This window comes from Prorops nasuta, unplaced genomic scaffold (assembly GCF_024137725.1).
Source record: "Prorops nasuta isolate Cenicafe-Biocafe unplaced genomic scaffold, Cenicafe_Pnas_1.2 PNAS00019, whole genome shotgun sequence".
NCBI classification, from domain to species: domain Eukaryota; kingdom Metazoa; phylum Arthropoda; class Insecta; order Hymenoptera; family Bethylidae; genus Prorops; species Prorops nasuta.
The window spans coordinates 1,637,162-1,651,229 of NW_027116816.1; the positions used below are offsets into that span (position 1 = coordinate 1,637,162).

The window sequence follows — 14,068 nt, forward strand, 5'->3', positions numbered from 1 at the left end:
TGGATGTTTTTATCCTATCTCATCAAATGAACATTTGTGGCGATAAGATCACGTGTACAAGGATGTTACCTAATAGCTTCCTTTCATTGTCGTCTCTGGGTATGGTTACATCCAGCTGAGTTTTTCCGTCGCTCTTTTGGATATGCTCCAGTGTGAGTTTGGTTTCAACACGGAATTCCGCAATGGCCCTATCCAACAAACCAACTGCGCAATGCTTGTGAGCTAGAGCCAAATGATGCTCGCGCTTCACTAGAATCAACGAAACCCAAGTTTCCGGGACGTAATCCCGAACCGGTTCGCGAGATATCAATCCATGGACATCATTGTAAACGGCTGCAACCTATATGCGACAGATAAGAAAAATTCAATCTCTTGTCTCTTTATCTCCGTGATAAATCGGTAGCTACAGTGAACGGAATTATTAATGAGAGAAAAAATTACTCAAACTACCTGCGCGGCTTCTTGAGCAAGGTCCAACGAGATATCTATATTCCTCCCCTCTCTCGATTGTAGTTCCAGTTTCTCGAATAAACATTCCCTCGCTTGAGCCTTGAAATTAAGCAAAAAGACAATTGTTTTAAAGCGTACTCTGAGTGGAGCGTGCAATTAAAATTTACAATCTTCAATTAAAAAATTAGGTGACACTGTTTATATATGGTTTCTCTTAATAAAGTAATATTTAGAATTTTTCTTCCCGGGTGTGTTTTGCAAGGAAAACCAGGTGACTTTTTATTCCTGCACAAATGGAATATCGATGCTAATAAGGTGCATGACGTTATCTTGAAATAAAATAAGAGATACGAGAAAAAGATAACGGTTAACGGTGAAGATAAAAAGAAGAGCCGAGCTGTCGTGCTTACCAACATGAGCTGCACTAGCATCTCCAACATATCCGGTCCCAGATCCATGCTAGGTGCATTTGTGAAATTCTCATGGATGTACCTGAAGGTTCCTGCGGCTCTCAAAAAGGCATCGACCGCTTGGTCCAGTCCACGAGCAGAGAGTCTATCTTGTTTAGCGGCCAGCTGAGTGTACAGCGCGCCGGCGTTAAATAGGATGGAAGCTTTTTCAAAAGCGACCGTTCTTTGACAACTTGGCACACCGGTTAACGAATCGAACCACTCGAAGTAAATTCCCAGGCTTCTGTCAGGCGGAAAGAAGCGTCTCTCGATGAAATAAAGCTGATTGTAGTATCGCAATAGCAGGGCGATTCCTGCCGAATCTCTCGTCGGTGTCCTCGTAGCCTGTTATTCAATTCAATCGTTAGAAATCATTCAAATTGATTCCAAATACAAAGATAAAGCATATCATTTACCTGCCGAGTTTCCATAAGATCCGCGATTGCCTCTTCGTAATTGCTGCCATCTTCGCTGTAATGCTCCAAAATAAAATCCTGCAAATTTTAACAATTTTATTATATAACCATTATATATGTACATGTGTGTGTGTGTGTGTGACAATGAGGAAACCCGATAATACGTTAATTAGCGCGAGTGGCAAGCGTTAATAATAAATACTCGTATGAATCACCGAATCGAACACATGTTGAACATGTGCGCTGTGGTGCCGCACCGGTGCGGGACCAATAGGATGCATAACATATTAGATCGATATTTTCTTAGCAACGGCAACTGATTCAATATACGATTGTATTATTGTACGCTTATTTACTTAAACCGTGGCAATCAGTGATAATTATTGAATCGTATCGCCGTGTGTCTGAGGCAAAAATGGTTCGGATTACCGTTGAATTAATAAGAAAACGATCGGAACACAATGAAGGTGAAATTTCAACGTTGGAAGAAATATCGTTGCATCAGGAGAACATTGATAAAATAGAAGTGATAGGCAGGTTATGCAGAAACTTAAAAATTCTCTTGCTGCAATATAACCTCATCTCGAAAATTGAAAATTTGAATATGTTGAAGCGACTGGAGTATTTAAATTTGGCCTTGAATAATATCGAGATAATTGAAAATTTGGAAGGTCTGGAGAGCCTGAAGAAACTGGATCTTATGGTTAATTATATTGGGAATTTGGAGGGCGTTAAGAAATTAAGGTCATTTGATATCTTTGGTTGGAATAACCGATGGTGTTAGGAAAGAGAGGCTTTTGTGAAATAAACTTAATTGTTTCTAACAGGTGCAACGAACATTTAGAGCAATTGATCTTAACGGGAAATCCTTGCACGGATTACGAAGGATACAGGGAGTATGTAATAGCGACACTTCCACAACTGAAGGAGCTTGATATGAAACAGATAGAAAGATCGGAAAGGATTCAAGCGTTGCAAATATATGCTGAAACCCACGGGGACGTTATCAGAGGCTACAAGAAATATGCGCAAATAAGAGCCGAACAAAAGGAAAGGTATCGAGAAAAAGAACAAGTGAAAATAACTGAAATCACCGAGGTAGGTTTGCAAAATCTTCTATCGGTATTATTTTTATGACCTGGTGGGTGTAGGAGATGCGATGAGACTTATTGCAAGATAAAAACAGGAAAATGAAGAGGAGGAAAATGACAAGTTTTGGAAAAGTATGAGTCAGAACACGCCAGAAGACCGAGTCGCCATTGCCGAGCGAGCTATGAGGATTGAACAGAAGAAAAACGAGTCTTCGGAGAAGAAGGAAAATACACCAAAGTATACGCCCAAGTTATTTAATCCTAAGGGTAAACCGTACAACGTCAATCAGGCAAAAGTTCCCTTTAGATTAAACGACGAAGAAGACGGCGATAATATTATCTTGGAAGTTCAGGTGTTCAGGTAAATGTAATTTGTCAGAGTTTTTATTTGTCAAGCTATGTAACCAGATGTTTTTCCGCTCGTTCAGACATTTGGATACTTCGCATATCGACGTTGACATTCAACCTAATTACGTGAGGGTTACCGTAAAGGGAAAAGTTTTACAATTGGCGCTTTCGAATGAGATACTCGTGGACAAGAGTACGGTGAAACGCAATATCACGACTGGTCATTTGTTAGTCTACATGCCACGTTTAAATCCATTAAAAATAATAGAAAAGTATAAGAATCCAGCGGAACTTGAAAAGAGCTCGAACAAAAGCAAACAGACTATCGTTCAGAAGTTATCACTAATGCCGAAACGTCAATTGTTGGAGATTGGTCCGTCTGACGACGATTTTGATTTTTCGAAAATAGTAGAAAATGCTAAAAAGAAGCAACAAAAGAAACAACAAATTCTTAACAAACCGAAACCAGTTTCTAAAAACTTTGTAGATAATCCTGATGTACCTCCGCTTGAATAGTTTTATCTGTGTAACGTTATATACATAATAGTGGTAGTGTATTTACTTTGAATGGATCGCGAAAATCTATGTCTTTCGTCTCCTTGAGTCCCAGAGGTATCATTGGCATAACAGGTTCCTCACTGAAAATATAATGTAATATTATTGATCAATTGTTAGTTTGACGCTAACCTTATATATTGTATAAAATCAATACATGTTCGAATCTTACCTGTCGATATTTTGGTACAATTCTACGGAACTATTTAATTCTGCCAGTTGCTCCTTCAGTAGTTGTAAATTTGAGTTAACAAAACTCAATTCCAAAGCGACAGTTTCCTTCAGCTTCCTATTCGTTGTCGCCCTATAAAAATAAACAGCGTGATGAAGGTTTAGCCTTCTGTTAAAAGCCCAACAGTACTCAATTTACTTTGAGTTAAATCACTTGTCGAGGTGAAGTAAATTTTCGACATCATAAAATCAGCTATGAAAGTGAACTTTATGATTCTATAGATACAACTGATACTAAAAAGTGCGAGGAACAAAGTCCTTTATAATCTTGTACAAAGATAATTCGTGAAACGTCGTACCGAGTTTCTCCTTCGATACTTTACTAAAATGTTAAAATAAGTTAGATAGTAATAAAATATTTTATGACATGATAAAACTAAGCAACGTTTTATCTAATTCTGCATAAAAACAAAATAGCTGGAAAACTATACTTTCCATGCTTTCCTTATTATTAAAGGAAATAACTTTTTTCTCAATATTATGCAACTAATGCGGTAAAAGTATTAATGCTACAACAGTCACTTGTGCAATATTAATACTTACTTAAAGAGGTTTTCCGCACCAGCTCGTAATCGAAGCTCCTTATTAATTTCTTGATTAAGTTTACTCCTCTTATTTTGCAATTTTCCTCTACACGTTGCGACTCTGGGATCCGAGCCCTGTAACGAGAAAAACACAGTTATTACTCTATTGAAGAAAATATTCTTTAGCGTTGGGATTTGATTGCGTGCCACAATGCGTCGATCTTATATCCTAATCCTTGAAATTAATCTATTCATCTTTACATGTATTATATATACTATAGAGCTATAATTTTCTCTTATTACATTGATTTCTTCTACAAAATTAATTCTATTATTATTCTGCGTGCAAGATTTCGCTTCGTCTTACCCCAAAACATCTTCTAGATGACATTTCCGTTTTGCCTGTCCCTTCGGTCGACTGAGATCGAATGTTTCGCGAACAAAGAAAGGCATCTCCCTTTTCTATTTCCTTATCCTCTTTTTGCAACGTAGCTGCCACAGTTATTAAATCTTTTTGCAACGGCGAATATTGCACCCACTTTAACATGATTGTCCGGTTTAAAGATCATAGTTATGACCGATCACACAAAAGTTTCTGCACGCTTGTATCGATTCAACGAACCATTTATATATATATATATATATTCTCATCGAACCTTAGAAGCTCCTCGATAAAAATTTCTTGGCTCCAAAGACATCTGAAAATTGTGGGAAAGTTTCTATTTCCAGTTTCAGTGCTAAATTCTGTTACAAAGCAATTGACAGCATATATACGCATAACTTTGTACGCGGGTCGCTTTCTAGCATTCAATTTAAAGCGGATGTTGTAGGGAAGTGTCGTTTTTCTAATTGTATAGCTATTCTACACCAGTTATAGAATACCACGATGAACTACGAATGACCCAATTTCGAATTTATGGTAAAAAAAAAAATGGTTGTGACGTTCTTTTGCAAGAATGAATAGTCCATACGTATACATATATATATATATATATATATATATATATATATATATATATATATAAAACTGACGTCAGTAGTGAAAATATTGATTCGTAACAAAACAACGAGATAAATAATTGGAAAATGCAATCACGACATGGTTATAACCAGTTACAGCGATGCTATCGAATCGTATCTCTGTTCTCCGAAAGAACAATGAATTTTCTCGTTATTTTTAGCGATTGCCTAACGCCCGCGCTTTAATAAATAATATCGCATTTAGGCGTTCCGTGATGCAAACGAGCAACGTAAAAAGGAACTAAAATTTTCATAGAAAATATTACAAGAATTTATGAGCGTAATTACAGTTTGTTACCGGTGCATTGCATAAAGTAATCGTTGGATAAATCGAGCAAGCGAAACAATATTATCCACATTATATATATATACTATATTTCAGCTAAGGCGCGCGCGTGCGTGAATGCACGCGCGGTTAATACTTTTCTAATAAGCGAAAAAGTAATCGCTCGCTGCCAAGTATTAATGGCCAAAATTACCATTAATTTCAAGGCCACGTTTAGGAGGCGTTTATAATATAGGGTACGTGAAGCAACCGGCGCATTAAAAGCCGAAGAAGGAGATTCTTTTTGTTACACCTAAATAATCGGTGCAGGTTCTCTTATAGGTACTGGTTTGATTACTGCCATTCCGTTCCACTCTAATTAAATTGTAGCTAATATACGATCAGTGCGGTTCTAGTGCAAAAACTGCAGTGGCATTTCTATCATAGGTAGATTACGCACAGCCAGCTTGAGACACCATCCGCTCTAACCTGGTCCCTGTGCAGTGTGCCACGGTATATTTTCGCAAAACTCGTACGTGTCCTCGGATTTATATAAATATGTGCCATAATGCGGGGGCTAATGAACCTCGCGTATCGGTGACAGGTCCCTCGCTGGTGTCTCTATCTCTTTCTGTATATATAGTATTATAGGTCAGATAGCAATTATAATCCGCTATGTTGAAGGTGAACTAGATCTAACTCTAAATTACGGCTTATCAAAATCTGTCGGATAAGTGTTGTAGTTATATACCACAAACGTTAATGGTAGTGAGTAAATTCGAAAAATACTCGCGTTTGAAAATAATGCTAAAAGAAATCTCTTAAAATTATTAAAATCGTCATTAAATCGTACCACTATAAGTTTATGAGCTGTTAAACAAATCTTAAAAGCATAAGTTTGCCGATGATTGTTGTGATTCTAATATTTCATATTTGATTGAATAAAGATGATTAAAGAAAAAAGACAGAAAAATTATAGATACGAATACGACATGAACAGTGTAAAAAAGAGTCGAATCTCTGCACTGAGATAAAGTCGAAGTGCACTCGTGGTGTGAGACGATACGGAGCCGGTAGATCGGGGAACCGTTCAAGTTTGATGCGCGTTAGCAGCTCATCACGCGAACCACCTAAAAAATCTGATAATTCTAATCGCAAGTTTTTTCCAGTGATCAATAATAACCTAACTAGTTATCCATAATCTAGAGCTTATCTGCCACTAATCGAGCCATATCTTTCAATAAGCTCCACACCTATGTATTTACAACAGAGTACAGCCTACCAAGATCGATCTCAATTTGACCACTCAAAACACACTGGTATTATCCCTGCCTATCAATTATCCTGCTTTGACAAGTGTGCAACGAATCTCTTTTATTTGTTCTATTGCAGCCTTATTGATAATACCTAGTGTAATTCCAATTATATACAGTTTGATTTAAGAGAATAGATGTATATTACGTATATAGACATACATATATCTATTCGTAAAAGAACTTGCGGTGAGTCGGTGTTTCTTGGTTTGAAAATCAATCTGCGAGCATGGATCGCCTTAGCGAGAAACCGACTGACCAAGCCACTCGCTATCTCCTTGATAATTTAATTGAGTGCAAAATTGTTTTCACCGAAAATACCGCATTAAAGCTGAAACGTCGAACGATCGTTGATTTTACAAACGTAATGGGAAGTTTTTAGTAGGTTTTCAGCGAGCCCCGACCTTATACCGTACATTATACAACAATGAAGCTAGTAGCAGTAGTTTATTATACATGTAACATGGCGTATTAGATAAGCGTGTGCCTGACGAGTTGGCCAGAACGTCGAGGGTAACGAGTATTGAATATAATATGGGCGTTAAATCTACCGTAACTTTCTGTACCGGATTATACTCTTAATTCAGGCGACCCAGTAGGAAGCCGCGCGTAACTGTTTCGCGCTGAACTTACGGAAGCTGACGGCGCGCTTCAACAACAGCAGCAGCAACAGAGTTGCCATTACGCGGAACAACTGTCTCTATTCCGGGATTCTCCATGCGATTCAGCCGAGCTTGTCCCGCACTAAAATCATCGGTTATCCATTCAATCGTTCGATTGCGCAAAAATTACCTTTCTTTCTTTTTGCATAACGTTCCCCGCCGCGATTCCCCGTTGCAGAAATTTTCCTTCGTTCGAGCAAGAAAGCAGCCAACTCGTCGTTGCAATTGACGATAAAGCCATTATTATAGGAGGAGGAAAAGGATCAACTGTTCCGGACAGTCTTGCTTGGCAGCCCCCTCCCCCCTCCCCTGCATTCGTCTCCCAAGTTTCTCATAGTGAATCGGCTTTGTAGCAGTCTATATACATATATATATATATATATAGTGGACGTAGAGTACAGGAGGAATATGGCAAACGATCGACCGACAAACGACTCGCTGCTCTTCCAATCCTACACTTTATAGGATCGCCAAAGCGAAACGATCATCCAGATCACAAACCAGCACACTCCAACGATTCTCTACGATTAAACTGAATTTATTGTGCCATTTCCTGTAAGGTACCGTATACTGCCGCTTCAAAAATAACCTACATTCCTCCGAGACTTTCGTACGGTCCCTTCGAGACCTATCGATGTATCGTGTCATTAACACAATAATTTCTTTCTTGGAAACGAGCTTCGTCGTAAAGAGGATCGACTTATATCTATATATATACATATAGATACCCGATAAGCAGAGTTTTTTATGGTTTCATATTAAAAAGTCTCTGATCCAGAAAATTTTAATTACGCGAAAATGTACAAGTGATTTCCGGTAAGTGATGAGCCGCCTAACTGGACTGCCTCTCCCACTTGGAGGCTGATCTACTACATACATACCTATACGTGTGTGTGTATAGAGCACGCCATTATAAAATTTGCGCAATTCGCAAGATTCAAGGATATTCGCGTTTGATCTCTATTATGGACAAAGCCCGAGCGGTGCTGAGTCAGATGAACGTAGCACGTAGGTGCAAGTGTAGAAAGAGAAATTGGTTCAATGCTACAAATATTGATAGATAATTATAAGACCTTCGTAAAATTCAGAATTATTTTTCATCCATACTTATCTCGTTTTATGAGTCGATTAGTGTTAGGATTACGCAAGGTGTATATAGCTATTATTGTGTTAAACCAATAAATTCATATGTGTACATGCATGATTTTAAGAATAAAAATTCAATTTAATTTTTTTTTTCTACTCTTATACTCTTAAAAACTCGTTAAGAACTATTAATTCTGTGATTCGATACGTTCTTATTAGTGGAATTAAATGTGAAACCTTTTGCTATTGGCCAAGCATCGTTAAGGCAATCCATTGACTAATAGGAAGCTTCGAAATAGGCAATTTAGTTATCCTGGATAACTTTTTAATTAAGGGTTGTGAAAAAAATAGTGTAGGAATACTATACTCTTACGAATTTATCGGTTTATTACGAGATAATCGTAAAACTCGTAGATTTCTAATAAAAACTAATTGTTGGTCGACCAATTTCCAAGAGCGAAAGATTTTTTTCTCGAACCATCACGTCTGCCGTTAGTGGCATAAGCGTTCCACAAACGAGTCACATGGTATTTACCGGTTTTTGCGCGAAACCTCGTCCTATGACTAATTATGTCCTTGCTGTCGAGCGACTTGAATTTTTTCGACAACTCTGACAAAGATAGATCTAGTGACACAAATTCAGTTCTGACCTTGTCATAGCAACACGGTGTATACATATATATACACACAAAGTTGAGGAAAAGTGTCAATCGAGTCTGTAGAATAATTGTCAAATAATATAGCGGGAATTTATCGACAACTTATTGATCCACATTCGGTCACTTTAGAGTTCTTGGAAAACTGTCGTCGAGAAGATAATATTGGCGAGAGACGGTGTATTATCTTCGAAGGATAATTTGTAACACTTTACGAGTGTGTGCAGCAGCAGCAGAATGTGGGACACACGCAAATTGACATTAGTCGGAGTGAGATTTGCCGGCACCTTTTCACAGTTACGCAGTATGGGATGAAATGCGCGAAGAGAGAAACGGTCTGTGTCGAGACGGTACACACGTAGGTGTATCGTATCGTATATCGCGATGACAAGAGTCAAGCGGAATTAGTATAATGGATGAGGAGCAAACGGCCGCATGGGGAATCGCAATCGCAATTAACACCAAAGGGTTACGAGTGCTCGAAATTGGACCGTTCACCGATGCACTACGGTAAGAACTGCGTGAGCTGACCACTCTATGGTCCCCATGGACCCGGCACTCGGTGAAAGGAGAGAAACTCTGAAAATAATGGTGGGGGCACAACGTTTATTCTTTCTCGACGCGACACGTCTTGCAAATTTGCACGCGCGCGGTAGGGGACAATACAAACCATTTCTGCAAATAATCTTCTCTCTTGCATATCCTCGATAATTAACGTCCCCAAACATTCCCATAAAATTCGAGTTTCTCCTACAAACAGCAGTTTCACATTCCTAATATTTTAACATTTAACGCTTCATTCAATGCAATTCTTTAGCCTCTTCAGAATTTTTCTAAGCCCCTACTTGAAGTTCTGTTATTCACCGGCCGAAAGATGTTATCTAATAAGTTTCTAAAGTTACGAAATTCGTTTGCATTAATAAAGCGAGTCTGAGGAGGATTGGTCATTTCGAGGTGTATTACATAGGATATGATAAACCGTATAAGAATACACAGATGTCACGCAGATATTGTTTGAGCGTTTATTGACAAAATTTAATTTCGCATAGAGAAATATATCGAGATTTGGAATGTTGTCATCGAAGGTTTCATTAGCATTAGGAGGCGCGTTTAAACATTCCGTATGGCCTCATCCTGCTTGAGACTTATTTCTATAGAGAATGAGCTTACTCGTCAAAGACTTTTATTCGTCGAATGCATGGGTTGCGCAAAGTCCTATCGAATGGAAAGGAAACAAAGGTAATATAGTGTGGCTGAGACTTTCATCCCGATGCGACGATGTATGATGAATTCGTGTATTGGGAATCGTGTGACACGCCAAGCAACTGTTGATAAAATTATAAAGCTGGGGAAGATAAAAGCTGCATACACATGCACACTATTACATATATTATACAGCATGTGATTCGAGAGTCAAGTATTGCATGTGCAAGATCGGCAGCAATAATATAATTGCTATATATTGCATTATATATCTGCAGCGGCTGCCTTCACTCGTGGCTTAAAAAAGATGCGTATACGTGCGAGTCTGACCTATATTTCCCGAAGCAAATAATTCATATGAATTTTCTAGTGTTCTCCAACGTTCTTACAATGGCCGATATGCCCACTGAAAGAAATAATTCATAGAATTAGAAAAACGCTTCGTCTCGACTTACCTCGATCATAATGCAAGTATTTAGAGTCTTATCGCGTTATTAAGGAAACACGATGGATGAAAAACTGGGGGAAAAATCAACAACGAGAGTTGCTTTTTCTCCGGCTCGACCTTGGAAGACTGTTAAATTACAGGGACGCGAGTGGATTTTGTCAGGATTATTAGAAATTGGTGAAAGAGGGCAGAGAGGCGAAGAGTCACTCGAGTGGGTTTGCCCGAAGAATTTTCTTTTGTGTATCGCAAGGGAGTGAATATTTAATCGGAATGCACGGTTGAGTGGTACGGCAACCTTGGGAGAACCTTGGGGAGATATCTCGTGCAATATCTTGCAAGAAAAGTTGAATAGATAGGCAGGAGGCAGGCAGGTAGGCAGGTAGGCAGGCGCCTTGTCTGGACTGATGCATGAAATTTTTCTAGGTGGGGGCTGAGAGTCGATTTGAAATCGTGGGACGTTTGGATATCGCTTGGCGAAGGAAGAGAGGAGACTGATTGACGGAGGAGGCGGGTGGAGGGAGGTGAGACGGAGGCGCCTAAGGATCGTTGCACTTGGCATGGTGACTGTGGTGGCTCGGAACTCTACTCCGCTATACATATATATATATATATATATATATATATATATGTATACATATGCATGTAGAGTGGAGGGCTCGGATCCACCTGTTGATCAGTGGCGCGTTTCAAAGGGAATCCAGACGAGTTGGGTTGGGTTATGTTGCGAGCAACGAAGCCAGTCCGTGAATGTAAACAGGACTTTACGCACCGTACACACGAGTATGGTTTTACAGGCGCGTGTAAAATTGGCCTTGCGGAGTGCGGCGGACCCAGCTGTTGGGCCTGTCGGAGCGGTGTGGCCGCCGGTGTGCCGCACTGCTACGCGTTACGTTCCTTCATGAGTCCAGTACGGACGCTGAAGAAGAGGACGCATGCCATGCACGACGCACGATGCACGGAGAATAAGGCAGCTCTCCTCCTCGGTCCTCGGAGCCTCCGCGGAGTGGCTCGGAGAAGAGACGGACATCTCGAAAGGCGATACTCGAACGGCGCGCGAAGGGCGAGAGGGGGCGACTTTGTCGGTAACGGTACCACACTCGCTTCGATCCCCTCCGCTTACACCTCCTCTTTCAATATAGCCGATAGCCACACGGATAAACAGGAAATAGGGTGCGTCCACGTTTCTCGGACCAGCTCCCATCCTCCTTTCTCGTCCAGCTACTTTTCCTCGTTTCTCTCTAACCAATTAATCCCGCCAGAGAGAGACTACATATATATGTACCTATATATAGACAATGACAACAAACGCTCTGTGTGCTCGAGCACTGTTGTTCAGTATCCTATACCATCGCTGCTTCGTCACTTATGGCCAAATTCATAGTCGTCGCTCCGCCCTTTATAGGGAGTCTCGAATTCTATAGTATACGTGACGTAATAAACTATAGATTTCGAGGTTTCCTCAAGGACGTGAAGGAACGACTACGAATATACGGTCATCAAACTCGATCGATTCATCCGGGAATTGATTTGACTCGATCATCGCTACGCCATCGAATATCTCTCGAAAGTTCACGATCGAGCAACCCATCATCAGCCTACATCACGCGTACATTCCTCGACTTTTTATACATGCACCTTCAAACGAAATTACTTTCTTCTTTTCACCATTCATTTTTAACGACATTGATTATCTAGCTTTTCATTAGCGCTGAATCTTCGCTACTCGCACAAATTTATATATATATATATCTATATATGTAGATATAACGGAAGTATTAGCAGTTTCACAGTATTAATATAATGATGGAGATTGCTGGCTCAGATGTAGCATATAACGGTTTGATTATATGCAATAGTAGTTGGTTTAATAACGCAAGCGAGCAGAATTATATAGTGACAATTATTACGATTATTAGCAAGTTTTAACGCGTTTAGTCCGTCACTCTATTTCGGTACGGAAACTGCACGGTGCAATAATAACGTTGTCTCGCATGAAAAAGTCATTGGAGCCTGGATTTCCAGCAGCAGCAGCATGCAGCACTGCACTGCACTATTATGTCTGGCTTACGGTGTCGTTAAAACTAGCTGCTTTCGCACGACCGTAACTGTCGAGGAGTTTTCTTTGTTCAACACTTTTTCTTCAATTATGAAAGTATCTTGAGTAGAAATGAGAGCCTCTCGTGCGAGCAAGGAAACGTCTAAATTCAATAAAATCTGCCAGGATTTTTCTCTCGATCCCTCCGAGCGTCGTAACATCTTTCGCTCAATCGTATAAATATTCTAGAAGATTGATGAGCAATTACGGACAGATTAAAACGGAACATCGGATATTAAAGATCGTTAAAAATTGTATATTGTACAATAAATTACAAATGTATTTATGGTACGGGGCTAATGGTGCTTGGTTGAGATACGAGAATGCAAAGTGGTTTCAACGAATAAGAGGAATGAACGCTTGTAAGACGCGTGCATATTTATATATGTGCAGCTAGGGTACACCTACGTCGGGCCGTCCTTGAAACGTAGGTAGCATGTTGTATTGTAATTATGAAATTCAACGCGAATCCTGCGTAAGTATAATTAACTAAAGTGGTAGCTGAAAAAAAAGAAGGATTGTGAGATAAAAGGAAAGGTCTGCGTTTAATGAAGTAGTATTTTAGATAATTAATAGTGGCAGGTTAGATAAGTGAGAGTTTTTATTGAGAGGATATAATCGAAGGAAGCGAGATAGGCTGTTCACGGTGCATTTATATTATATTAGAAAATGTCCAGTGAAATAACGATGAGGCTTACTAATGTTCCTATCGTTAATGGTGTACAATATAATACGAGTAGACCGCGGAATGTCGCTATTACGGAGGAATGCGAGGTGGATATATATACGCTGATCGTTTTGCGGACGGTTTCAGTGTTCATTTCTTTAGGATTTACCTTGCGGCCAACTTCACTCTGCCTTATTCTATTCCGCCAGGCTAGTGCTTCCTCCACCTCTTCTTCTTCTCCTTCCTCCTCTTATCCTTGCAGGAAATGCATGGCGTATGCATGTGCGCCAACCTTCGTACTCGCGCATACTAATGTTCGGGTGCATGGCTCATTCTCTCTTCCTCGCGCGTATCCCCATCAGCTTTCAATTTGATTTTCTATACATTATATATACCCTACCCCCCCAATGTGTTTCGTGCGCGAACAAAGCACGGGTTGACGCGAAGCGCATCTTCGAGAACGAACGACCCTACAGCTCCTTCGTCGTTCATTCCTCTTTTCCTCGAGAGAAAATCTTTTTATTCCTGCATGTATACCGCGCTGTCACGTATGATTAGAATTAGCGAGCCGTCAGGAATGAAAAGAGCA

The 14,068-nt window shown here is 39.7% G+C and overlaps 2 protein-coding genes across 4 annotated transcripts in view; one reads left to right on the forward strand and one right to left on the reverse strand.

Annotated features, from left to right (window-relative positions):
- The window catches only part of Rhp (rhophilin), a 29,531-nt gene that overhangs the window by 2,621 nt on the left and 12,842 nt on the right, over window positions 1-14,068 (reverse strand). For all 3 annotated transcript variants that reach the window (XM_066739051.1, XM_066739050.1, XM_066739052.1), the window contains exons 2-8: window positions 4,084-4,199; window positions 3,482-3,613; window positions 3,317-3,392; window positions 1,316-1,393; window positions 861-1,244; window positions 451-549; window positions 70-340 (exon numbers count right to left, since the gene is read on the reverse strand). In XM_066739051.1, coding sequence (XP_066595148.1) covers window positions 70-340; window positions 451-549; window positions 861-1,244; window positions 1,316-1,393; window positions 3,317-3,392; window positions 3,482-3,613; window positions 4,084-4,199 — 1,156 coding nt within the window. The remainder of the gene's footprint in view (window positions 1-69; window positions 341-450; window positions 550-860; window positions 1,245-1,315; window positions 1,394-3,316; window positions 3,393-3,481; window positions 3,614-4,083; window positions 4,200-14,068) is intronic.
- tilB (touch insensitive larva B) lies at window positions 1,731-3,270 on the forward strand. The gene is made up of 4 exons (XM_066739008.1): window positions 1,731-2,059; window positions 2,143-2,413; window positions 2,502-2,767; window positions 2,835-3,270. Exons 1-4 carry the CDS (start codon window positions 1,731-1,733, stop codon window positions 3,268-3,270), a joined length of 1,302 nt encoding a protein of 433 aa, XP_066595105.1.

Excerpts from the sequence above, each read along its gene's own strand:
- tilB (XM_066739008.1), top strand. The coding sequence starts at position 1,731 with ATGGTTCGGATTACCGTTGAATTAATAAGAAAACGATCGGAACACAAT. Across the intron at positions 2,060-2,142 it reads GAGGGCGTTAAGAAATTAAG|GTGCAACGAACATTTAGAGC; the intron begins GTCATTTGATAT and ends TGTTTCTAACAG. Across the intron at positions 2,414-2,501 it reads AAATAACTGAAATCACCGAG|GAAAATGAAGAGGAGGAAAA; the intron begins GTAGGTTTGCAA and ends AGATAAAAACAG.